Source organism: Olea europaea, chromosome 10, assembly GCF_002742605.1.
Source record: "Olea europaea var. sylvestris chromosome 10, O_europaea_v1, whole genome shotgun sequence".
Taxonomy (NCBI): domain Eukaryota; kingdom Viridiplantae; phylum Streptophyta; class Magnoliopsida; order Lamiales; family Oleaceae; genus Olea; species Olea europaea.
In genome coordinates this window covers 3,391,275-3,403,495 of record NC_036246.1, presented here as the reverse complement: position 1 = coordinate 3,403,495, position 12,221 = coordinate 3,391,275, and the positions used below count along the sequence as shown (strand labels likewise).

At 31.9% G+C, this 12,221-nt stretch overlaps 1 protein-coding gene across 1 annotated transcript; it reads left to right on the top strand.

Moving 5' to 3' along the window:
- The first annotated feature begins 879 nt into the window (after positions 1 to 879).
- Positions 880 to 4,526, top strand: LOC111400169 (UDP-glycosyltransferase 83A1-like). The gene is made up of 4 exons (XM_023027598.1): positions 880 to 1,366; positions 2,014 to 2,081; positions 4,143 to 4,154; positions 4,308 to 4,526. Exons 1-4 carry the CDS (start codon positions 880 to 882, stop codon positions 4,524 to 4,526), a joined length of 786 nt encoding a protein of 261 aa, XP_022883366.1.
- The last annotated feature ends 7,695 nt before the right edge of the window (positions 4,527 to 12,221 follow it).

Here is a 12,221-nt window from a genome sequence, read left to right as displayed (position 1 = left end):
TTAAATTATATATTTAATTTTACTTATTATTAATGTCAAATTAAGGTCACATAGACTAAGATTATAACTTCAGTGGCGTTAAATAGTATTACTCTTAATTAATATTTTAATTTATAGAGTGTATCTACTCTCTATAATTAAATGCACTCAAAGTATTTCAATTTTCAATGGACGAAAATAATATAATAATTTAGAGAAAGCTAATGAAAATAAAAGATATGAAAAAATAAGAAATATTTTTTGAAAGTAGTAAAATTAAATGTTTAATAGAAAGAGACTATTGAAATACTTAAAAAATTTTAATCTCTAAATTGTAGAATATACTCTTTAAAAGTATAAAATCTCTTGTAGATACTTTAACAAGTAAAAAGAAAAAGGTAAAAATAAAAAATAAAAATGATATAACACAAACAATGAATATCCAACTAAAACCTAGCTTAAACTATGTCGAAATTTACGGAACATTGAAAACGAAATTGATTACAAGGACCAAGTTTGAGGGACAAAAGGAAAAGGACATTCACGATTAAAAATTACATTAATTAGCCGTTTTTCTTAAAATTCTCATTTCATTATAGGTCCTATTCAAGTTATGTTTGAAGTAGATTTTGTGAAAAATTATATTTTGAAACAACGTGTGGTTAAAAAGTTAGAAAAGTTATGAGTCCACGTGCAAAGTTATTTTATCGAGAGAATGTGTAATGAAAAATGAGTTCGAGAAAAAAATGAGTTTTGAATAATCTGTAACCAAACAGGGACTTAAAAATTCGCCAACATCTAGTTTATTTCATAATCATGCCAGCTTTGATGCGTATATAAGTAAGCATAAACTTGAAGTTAACAATACAAATAAAACTTTATAGGGTGAAAAAAGGTACAATGGCCACTCCACATGTATTAGCTATACCATATCCAGCACAAGGCCATGTTATCCCCCTAATGGAAGTTTCACTTTGGCTAGTAAGACATGGCATCAAAGTCACATTTGTAAACACGGAATTCAATCACCAGAGAGTTGTCAAAGCATTAACAGAGACAGAAAACACACAAGAAAAAGAAAGGGTAAAGTTGGTATCAATCCCAGATGGATTGGAACCATGGGAGGACAGAAATGAACTAGGAAAGTTATCCAAGGTAATTTCGACGGTTATGCCTGGGAAGTTGGAGGACCTAATTGAAAAGATAAATGGAACTGAGAGTGATAAGATTATGTGTATTATAGCAGATTATGGCATGGGATGGGCGTCGGAGTTGGCCAAGAAGTTGGGAATCAAGAGTGTAGCTTTCTGTCCTGCTGCGGCTGCCATGTTGGCCTTGGCAAATAACTGTTTAAAGCTGATTGACGATGGAATCATCGACGGTGATGGTATTCCTCAAACTGTTGAACTATGTCATTTAAAAGTATAGATTGTTAGATACGCTTTCTCGTGTGCAATTCAAATTCATTTTTCATTAAACATTGAATTAGATCTTTCTGCTCTAATATTATGTTGAACTATCTTATCTAAGAGCTTCATTTATTACAGAAGAAACACAAATTATTGTTGTTAACTTGACAGATAAATGTTTTGACTATTATAGATGCATTGGATGCAGTTAATAATTCTTTATTCAGTATGTACAGAATGAAAACTTCTTTCTCGATTTTATGAGAATTTTTATGAAATCCATACAATTCAGATTCATTTTTCATTAAACATCGAACGAACTCCATATGCTTCAATAACATGTTGAACTATCATATGTAGAAGCTTAAGTTAATGTAGAAGAAACACAATTCCAATATTGTTGTTAACTCGACCAATAAATGTTTAAACTATTAGAGACGCTATCTCAAATGCAATTCACATTCATTTTTCATTAAACATTGGACGACATATATCTGCTCTAGTAACATGTTAGACTACCTTATTCAGAAGCTCAAGTTATTAGTGCTCACAATTCCATTGTTGTTGTTAACCTGACCGATAAAAAAGTTTTGTGTATGTCATGTCAAAAATCACTGTTTTGCAGGCAGAGTCTTGAAGAAACAAATGTTTCAACTGTCTCCAGCCATGCCTCTAATGAACTCTGAGACCTTGGTATGGACCAGTATTGGTGACTTAGAAGCACAAAAAATTATGTTTGATACTATAATAAACAACAACAATTCAGCAAATGTGGCAGATTGGTCAATCTGCAATTCATCCTATGAATTGGAGCCTGCAGCATTAGACTTTATTCCATATTGTAAACCAATAGGCCCTCTACTAAACAACGTGTCAAAAATCAGTGTACAAATAGGAAAGTTCAATCGGTAAGAACCTTGCTACATGTATCAAAAAGTTTTCCCTTCCAATTGAAACTTGACAACAATGCAAGTGTCAAACAACTTGTTAAAAATCAGTTTACAACTAGCAAAGTTCAATCGGTAAGGACGTTCCTACATGTACACTATGGTGTACACTTTAGTTTATAGTTTGCCACGAGACATAACCCTGTTGGACAGTTTAAATTTCAAACCATTTTCCCATCCCATTGACACTTGACAACAATGCAAGTGTCAAACAACGTGTCAAAAATCAGAGTACAAATAGCAAAGTTCAATCGGTAAGAACCTTGCTACTTGTACACTATGGTGTATACACTTTAGTTTAAACTTTGCCTCGTGACATTAGCCTATTGGATAGTTTAAATTTCAAAGACTTTTTTCCATCCAATTGACACTAGACAACAATTTATGTGGCAAACAACGTGTAACATTCCGAAATTTTTTTAAGAAAATAAATAAATTATTATATTATTTTGAAAGTGAGGGATTAAGGTGAAATAAATATTAATATATTATATATTTGGGGTCAAATAATTGGATTTTGATAAAGTAATGATATGTATATCAATATTAGACTCATTTCGAAGGTCGTAATTAATTAGAAGTCTATGACTCGAGAAAAGTTATTTTGGATAAGAACGTATTAAGTTATACCCAATTGAAAGAAAACAAGATAAATATAATTTTATATAGTTTTAACCCATTTTGAATTTGATTGATTGGCTACCACATTTTTATTGGATAGGAATGGTAGTTCTTTTAGATGAAATAAAATAATGATAAAGTACAATTTTTTTATGATACGTGCCACATTGGATTTGACTTTATCAAATCAAAGTTTTGATTTATCTACTACTCTAGCGTACACCTATAAATACTAGGCAAGGATTTCATATTTTACCACACCAAAAAATATTCACACGTGAAAGAGAGAGAAGAAAGAAAGAGAGACAGAGAGAGAAAGAGGAAAGAGTGTGTGAAAACAGAAATTTGTCATACATCAACTATCACTGTCGATCAATAAATCGTTCACAGAGTAGAGGAAGGAATTTTGGAACGTGCATTCAAATATTTTTCGTGTACATTTCGATAATAAGGTAAGATACATTTATGTGCAAAGTGTTTACGTTTCCTTATGCTCTTATGTGCGATTAAATATGCATGGAATGCTAGTGGACCTTCGGGTTCTAGAGAAAGAGATATGAAATTTCTACATGAAAATTAAGAGGACCTAAGATGGGTGTGTCGCTTGGTCACCGATATACTCCATAAGAGAAGAGCGGTATGAAGTGTATTATTTATTTGTTATATACCTGTGTATGGAAATTTGCACGTATCTTACTGGGTATTTTTAATACTCACTCTTACATTAATTTTTCAGATTAGTTCGGGTCGATTGGAACAGTGGAGAATTGGTGATGCGGACTGCCAAGTGGATAAAGAATAGAGAAAAAGAAATAAGTTTGCCATTTTAAATTTAGCAATTTGTTTATTTTAATTTAGAACGCATTATTTGAATTACTTAGGAGTTTATGTTTATGGTTAGATATGCTTTCAATAATTTTAATCTAAACGTTACAATTATTTGTTTATTGAAGAATTTTATATAGTTCCGCATTTTTTTTTAATTAAAGAAAAACGAGTTTTCGTAACGTTCCCGTGTTTATGCTTAATGAAAAAATTGGGGCGTTACATAAATTATATTCAATATTTGTGTTATCGGATAAGTGACACCTTGTTGATGATTGAAAAACAAAGATGAATTACATTTACCCTGAAGACTAGTTTCGTGAAGTCACTTACTAAGAATATGTTAATGTCGATTTTGTAGGGAAGTCAGATTGTAACTACTTTAGAAACTAAAATAATTTTGGGAATTTACTCCAAAATTTCTATTGCACTACCCCCTTCCAATGGGTTTCGAAGATAAAAATCCTTTATTGCTCCTTTGCGTATAGCATTTCAATAGTGCTCTGCGAACTACTCCTTTGACTAGGCTCCCCGTGAGGGGTCGGATCTGTCTTTTCTACTTAGAATTCGTAGAGATTTTCCCAGAACCCCAGTCCAGCCCTCTAGCCAAGAAGGTATACTGGTTAAGGAGGAAATATATTCTCATCAAGAATCAATAACTACAAGAAATAGGAAAATAAGAAGCAACAAGTCAAGAACCCATCAAAGAGAAACAAAGAATTTCGATGGCACAAAGGAAACATAAAACTCTTTTATACTAAAATCTACTTCATTTTATAACGAATAACGTGAAGAACCATTTCTTCCCATTTCCAGACCTATGGATTCATTGATAATGGAAAATATTTGCTTATGATCTATACAGAATTTTCATTTTCGTTTTCTTGAGGTTGAGACCCATAAAAATCAATCAATTTCTGCAAAACGAGAACTTGAGTATTGAGAAGTACAATGTAGTCGGCCGTTTCTTGAAACAGCTGGTCGGGTTTCATCTCCCCATTTTTGGATGGAATAAGGTTCTTTAAGGCCTCCAACTTGTCCGAAACCGATGAACCACCGGCGGTTGTTCTACCAATGTTGCCCGGCCTCAAGCTTCTATGAACTTTAGAGGGCCTTCTTCTCCTCCTCCTCGTCACCGCGCTTATGCCGTTTCTTGTCTGTGAACCCATTTGAAGCGGCAGCGTAATGGTGGCGGAGATGGTGGAGGGAAGGGGAAAGGAAATGATGCTGTAACGAGGTCCGTTACACGGGGTATAAATAAGTGAGTAGTGAAACAGTGCCACTTGTGTGCACAGGAATTACAAGAATGCCATTTTGGATCTTTAAATATTTGGTGTAAATATCTTTGTAATTTGATGAAATTTTATTGTTTTATATGACATGTGACTTAATATTATTGTTTACCATTATATGGATCACGGGTTAGTTACGCTAATAGTCACTAGCTTTTTGAGTAATTATTCCTCAACTTACACTAACGATCACTCAATAAACACGATAATCATGCAATTAGGGATGATAACATGGTGGATATAAGATGAATCAGCCATTCCCATCCCTTGACCTGTGGAGTGTTTTTGTCATGTTGTCCCACCCATATCCGCATAAACGGGACAAAACATGACTGAATCATGACGAGGAGAGGAAAGCCCCCTGCCCCCGTTTATAGACCCATTTTTTTAAAATCTTTTCTATTTTTTATGTTTTTAGTTAGTGAATGTTATAACTTTTTTTTTTTTTTTTTCAATTTATAAAGAAACTCATGTTCACTTTACAAATAATGATAAATCTTTTATTTTTATTTGATAAAAATTTTAAATTTGAAATTAACTTTACCTAATTAGACGGGTAATCACCATCCGATTCGAAATGGGGTTCGCGGATATCAAATTGAATGAGTCTTTTTACCGTCCTATATGCAGTTTTTATTAAACTTTCATACCTGCGAGAAATACAAAATTCATGGAATGTAATGTTTCCTATCTGCAATTCGCACGTGGACCCTTGAGCCCTAATTCATTGAACACTCACGCCCTTAATCAAACGTAATTTCCTCCTTTTTGTTGGTGCTAATTCTCCATAAATTTTGGCAATACTAAATGGATACCTAAGATTGCAAAATAGGCCAATTTTATATTTGTTGTATTAGCCTAATTTGGCTATGCATGCGTCAATATGTTTAGCAAAGGTACCATTAATTACACGATTCAAAGTAGAGCAATAGAATTATGTATTACACGTGCATGGGAGACACATCTCCTATATCGATTAACATGTTCATCAAAATCATGAATTTTCATCATGAAATGGGTGTGTAGAGTTTTTCCAACACTAATATAAAATGACAAGTACGCTTTATCGACAGAACGGAATAAGATTAATGTCCCACTTGACAATTAAGAATCCGAATTAAGGATTAGTCTACACTTTCCGTGTATATAATCCTTTACACCCCTCCATGTGAAGAGATGTAAAACATTATTTACACAAAAAATGTACATGTCCGAATCAATTATCAAAGGTCAAAGAGAGAAAAACTAAAGGGTAGTTTAGACATTTCATTTATTAAATTGGGCGTTGCAAGCTAGTTGTATTGTGAGCGTAGGGGATGGGTCAGGCCTCCCAAAAGGGCACATGTGAATGTGGCATGGGCCAGCCTCAAATACAATAAAGAGAGAGAGAAATTAAAGGAAAGAATGCACATGGAACATCACATGCAGAAATCAGATTGTACCTTTGCATGTGAGACAGTGAAGCAGCATGAAATGTACACCATGTTCTGCACATTCCCTGCATCCAACTGATCCCACCTCTTTCCCCCCTCCTTCCTCGACACAATTATCCATTAATTAGCTTTAAGAATTATTTTTATTCCAATTAGGCGATTACTCAAGTCCCGTTTGTTAGAACTTTTGAAAACTTAATAGTTACTTTTGTACATAATTTTCTTTAAGTTCTCCACCTTAATAAAAGAGCTATCAACGAATTGATTTAAGATAACTTCCTCATAAATTCTTTATACAAAAAACAGAAACTTTAGTAAAAAAAAGTTGTAAATAACATCGATTGTTATCAATTCTTATATTAATCCTGAACTGGGATTAAATATATTGTCACATGTTTCGATGAGGTTTACGTTTATTTGGACTTGAGAATGGTACCACGTGGCACAAATGCACGTGATTGCATTTACATAATGCAATGTAATCTCCACATGTTGGAACTAAAGCTGATTTTCCAACTCACTCGTTGGATCCAAAAATGGGGATTCATCGTTAGTTTTAAATGCAATTTTATTCCATTTAATATGATATATTATTGGACTCACCTAAGTTTGCATATGACGTGAAATTGAATAAAGACCAACTTTATTGGGTACTTAAACTTGAGTTTTTTAAAATTCAGATTTACTATCACCAGTTCTTTGCCTAACTATTCCCCTATTTGACAACCCTTTTTTTTTTTTTTAGAAAACAATATTTTGAATAATAATTTTAAGGAGAACGTGTAATTAAAAAGTAGGAAAAATTTTGGATTTATGTGTAAAATATTTTATTGTATGAATGTGTGATTGAAAATGAGTATATATAAGAAAAAAAATGTTTTCAAATAATAGTTGTCAAACAAGGGCTATATATTTTGAGATAGAGCAAATTCAAACAATATGAATGGAGCAAATGCTTTCATAATCGTAAGAAAATTACATTCTTTTAATTATTGACCTAACAAAAAAAAAAATTGGGATGGGATCATATAAGATCTTTTCTCTTCAAAATCAGATGTGAAAGCTTTCTTTCATTCGGCACAAGGAGGTACATCAAAAGAATAAGTTATCACTTATCAACAAAAATATTTTTAGTACAATCATCAACGCTCACCGATGGTAGTTCAATCGCTGATCATCGATAAAAAAATGTCAATGATTTCAAGGACGACAATGGGATAAATCTTTGATCATTGATTAAAAAATGTCAATAATTTTAGGGATGGCAATGGAAGGGATGGGATGGGATGGGATGGAATGGAAAGGAATGGGATCGAGAGTGGTCATCCCTATTCTCGTGCCATTTGATATAATTATTTAGCCCCTGTTTGTTTCTCATTTCTTCCTCATTAAAATGAAAAATATGACCGTTATCCATCACATTAAACCTCCATTTTGAATTTTTATCTCTTGTATGGGAGCTCGTAACAACTATATTTTTCATTCTCATTTTTACATAAATGGAAAACAAACAAAGCCTTATTTATTAATACTATTTTTAATTTGGGATAGGGCAGGTAAGAGAATTGTACCATCTCTCAATGATTGTGTCGAAACAATTAGAGCTTGTTTGTCTCCCGTTTTGGAAGAAAATATAGAGTTTTGAATATTAATTTTTGAAGAATGTGTGGTTGAAATTTAAAAAAAAAATCTTATTGGTTTGTATGTACAATATTTTATTGTGTGAATGTGAGATAAAGAATGTTACTGTAACAAACAATTTATTTTGTTAAAGAATGACAAACAAGGTCTTATTAAGTTCAATCTTAAAAGATCAACCTTACTAAAAATAACTCAAATTTTATTCGATGCATATCTATCTCTTAACATGTCATCCCCCATTCTCATATATTTATTTGTTTATTAACACTATTTTTCACCTACAGGTTCCCCGCTCTATTTGGGATGGGGCACATAGGAGAATTTTACCATCTCTAAATGATTGTGTTGAAACAATTATTAAAATTTGAAGTTTCATCGTAAAAGATCAATCTTACTTGATGTGAAATTTAATACTTTAACGTAATAATCTTAAAATCTACATGATCATTTTTTTAATAGTAATCAAATCAAATTGTTCGTCAAAACTTAATAGACTTTGATATCATATTAAGACTTAAAGTTCCAACTTAAAACGTTAACTTTATCAAGAGAAGCAACTCAAATCTTTATATATTAATCTATATTTTCATCATTAGTAGATGTAGGATTTATCTCCCTACAAGATAGTAGCTCATTCAAGCAAACTAATTTTAAAATCTGCCTGCTCAATTTTTGAGTTTTAATTGAATCAAATTGCTCATTGAAAATGTGCTCTGATACCAAAGATGAATAGATGGACCAACATATTATAAGAACCTAAACTATTCCTCTTAATAAGGTCCATCTCTTTAATAAATGTAACCTAAACCCTTATAAATTAATCTATATTTAATGTAAGATTTTATCCCTTATCAATTATTATCATCAGATATATGTTCCATTCCAATACTCAACGCCAAAATAATTCAAGAAAATTGGGATACAATGAAATGTATATATTATCAATTTTCAATTACTTGAGTAGTAAAAATTGAAGAATGATCCTCTTAAAATTGACCATCATTCTTAATTAAGAGCCACATGATCGAGCGTAAAAGAAAAAGTGCGAGAACACTATATAAAAGTGTGAATTATTCAAATGTGGCATTCGATCGACACTGTACATTTTTTGCACATGTTTAAAATCGTGAAAGCAATGCAAGAACAATGCCACGGCTCACAACTTGCAAACGTGTCCTTTGAGCTAAAGGTTGCCCGTAACATGTCCTTTGTAGAAAATGACCGCTTCTTTTTTCTTTTTTCTTTTTTCTTTTTCCATTTTTTCTTTTTCATTTTTTTTTTGTACAAATTAGTGAAATGATAATTTTACATGAAACCACTGAAAATGCCCTTAAAGTTCAGTTTTCAATAAAACATAATGCATAACATTTGAGGGAAACTTGAAAGATTTCAAGACAAATTCGGTACTCTAAAATTCTAATTTTCTTGGATGATGGTTCGACTAAATCTTCGAATTTCACCCCCGACAAACGAAATTTTACAGTCTTCTATCTCACTCAAATGAACTGATTTTGAGAGCATTCCTTCAATTTTTTGACAATTCACTTTCAACCCAATTATGAACTTCGGGATTTTTAATTTGCTTCAAACGAGTTCGATAAAGAGGAATGCTTGCGCCCATAAAAAGGCATTTTTCATTCTTGTGATTTAGTCAAAATCGCTTTCAAGACAATATGAATTGTTTTCCATCTTTGAGATAGATAGAACTGATAGAACTGTCTTTCTGGATAATTGGAAGGGAAAATTGTAGCTACAGTCCCAAATCTTTTCATTTTTTGCAGACTTTATCTCAACCTTCACTTTGCATCAACCACAGTTCCAAACCTTTCAACTATTCTCGTCTAAGGATAAAATGACGGAAACCATTAAAGAATTATATAAAATAAAATGACGGTCAACAGTCTGACCCAATTTAGACTAATTTTTAAAGGGCAAAAGTGAAACTTTAAATTTATCATATATATTAAATAAATAAATAAACCAAAAAGAAAATAATTTGTGAAAATGGCTCCTTAACGCCAATCTTTGACGCCAAAATAATTCAAGAAAACTGGGATACAATGAAATGTATATATTATCGATTTTCAATTACTTGAGTAGTAAAAATTCAAGAATGACAAACACTCTTAAAATTGACCATCATTCTTAATTAAAAGCCACACGATCGAGCGTAAAAGAAACAGTGCGAGAACACTACATAAAAGTGTGAATTATTCAAATGTGGCACTCGATCGACACTGTACATTTTTGCACATGTCTATATAAAATCGTGAAAGTAATGCAAGAACAATGCCACGGCTCACAACTTGCAAACTGCATGCCATAATAATAACATTTCATCGTACAATCAATCCCACACGCAAGCAAGTTGCAAACAGCATACCATAATAATAAAGCAAGTTGCAATTTGCTTTATTCCTTTCGTTTTCCGGTCGGCAAATACAACATAAAGAGGATTGCTCCACTTGTTTTTTGTCTTAAACTCGACAATAAAAACTTTTCAGTGTGTTTTTATGCAAGAAGGCTGCAACTCTAGGCCCTGCTTGGTTTAAAAATCATATCTTTAATAAATTTTGATAAAAGTTGTTAAAAAAATATGATCGAAACTTTGACAAAAGATTTTAGATTCGTTTGAGGGAAAATGAAAGACCAAACAAGGACTCGATTAGGAGCTTAGTGAGTTTTCCAGTGTTAGTTGCTAAATACCATCGTAGAAGCAAAGTCTAAACGTTGTGCTTGATTTCTGGAAATGTGACCGAAATTATTAATTTTTACGACAACTATAAATTCTATGAGATTGGCTGATTGACATTTGACAACATGATGGGAGTGAGGCAAACATAACATGAATTTTCAATGGTGAACTAATTTTTAAAAAGAGAGATGAGACTAATGACGATATACCTTCTTGATTATATTATAGCATTTAATTTTACTGAACTTTAATCCCCCCCCTATTTCTAACTTTAAACCTGTACCTAAAAACATGGACAATTTTTCATTCAGACATGAACTGAAATATATACAAGTGTCTATTTATTTTATTTATTTATTTTCATTTTATTTCTTTTTCTTACTTTTTATCGAATTTAATTTTTAGATCTTCTCTCTCTCTTATTTTAATATTTTTACCTCAAAACTCCTAATTCTTTTCTCGTTTATCTCTAACACTTTATCCCTTAATTTACTCCTCTTTTTCGCCAATCCCCTCCTACACATTAAATCTGTTAGTATATAGCTGGAAATTATCCTTGTTTATACTTAGAAAAAAAAGATATTTTCTTAAACAATAATCAAACACGGCATAACTACATCTTCATTAGTATTTTATTTTATTTTTTTATTTATTTTTTTATATCCAGGTATCCTAACTTATACTAGACTAAATCCTGAACCTCCAAGATCCATGCCCCTAGAACCTTGGAGGGGGTAAATCGCGGGATATGCCTAAATTGGATCACAAGTTCCCCTCATTGACTGTACACTTCTGTGCACAAGAGACCCTCCTCCACATCGATTGCTCCATACCAAATTTTTTGGCCGCAAGTTCCCACCAGAAATCGAACTCTCCACCCTGCCGCTAGAAACAAACCAATGTTGATTGATCCACCAGTTGAGCTGTGCCCCGAGGGGTTTATTTTATTTTATTTTATTAGTACTTGTAGATGTTTTACTACCTACCAAATGCTGATGTATTTAATATTTTACTGTCTTCTATATTATTGGATTTTTACTGCCATATTTGTGTTCCCGTTGTTTTCTCCATTGAATTAAATCGAGACTAACATGAAGTGCAGATATATTTAAATAATTATTCCTCTAAATTTTGATACATTTCAGGTTCAATTTTACATTTTTAGATCACTTTATTTAATTATGAATTCAACATTTTTTAAAATCATAAAGCTTTTTAATACTGTGGGCAATATTTATCTGCTGAAAAAATAATTTAGCTTTTGAGGGACAAAAAGAAACAGAATTGGGAGTTTTGAGATAAAAATTATTATGCCCTTGTTCAAATTTGCAAAAAAAAAATCAGATTTTTAGTAAATTTTGATAAAAGATGATAAAAGG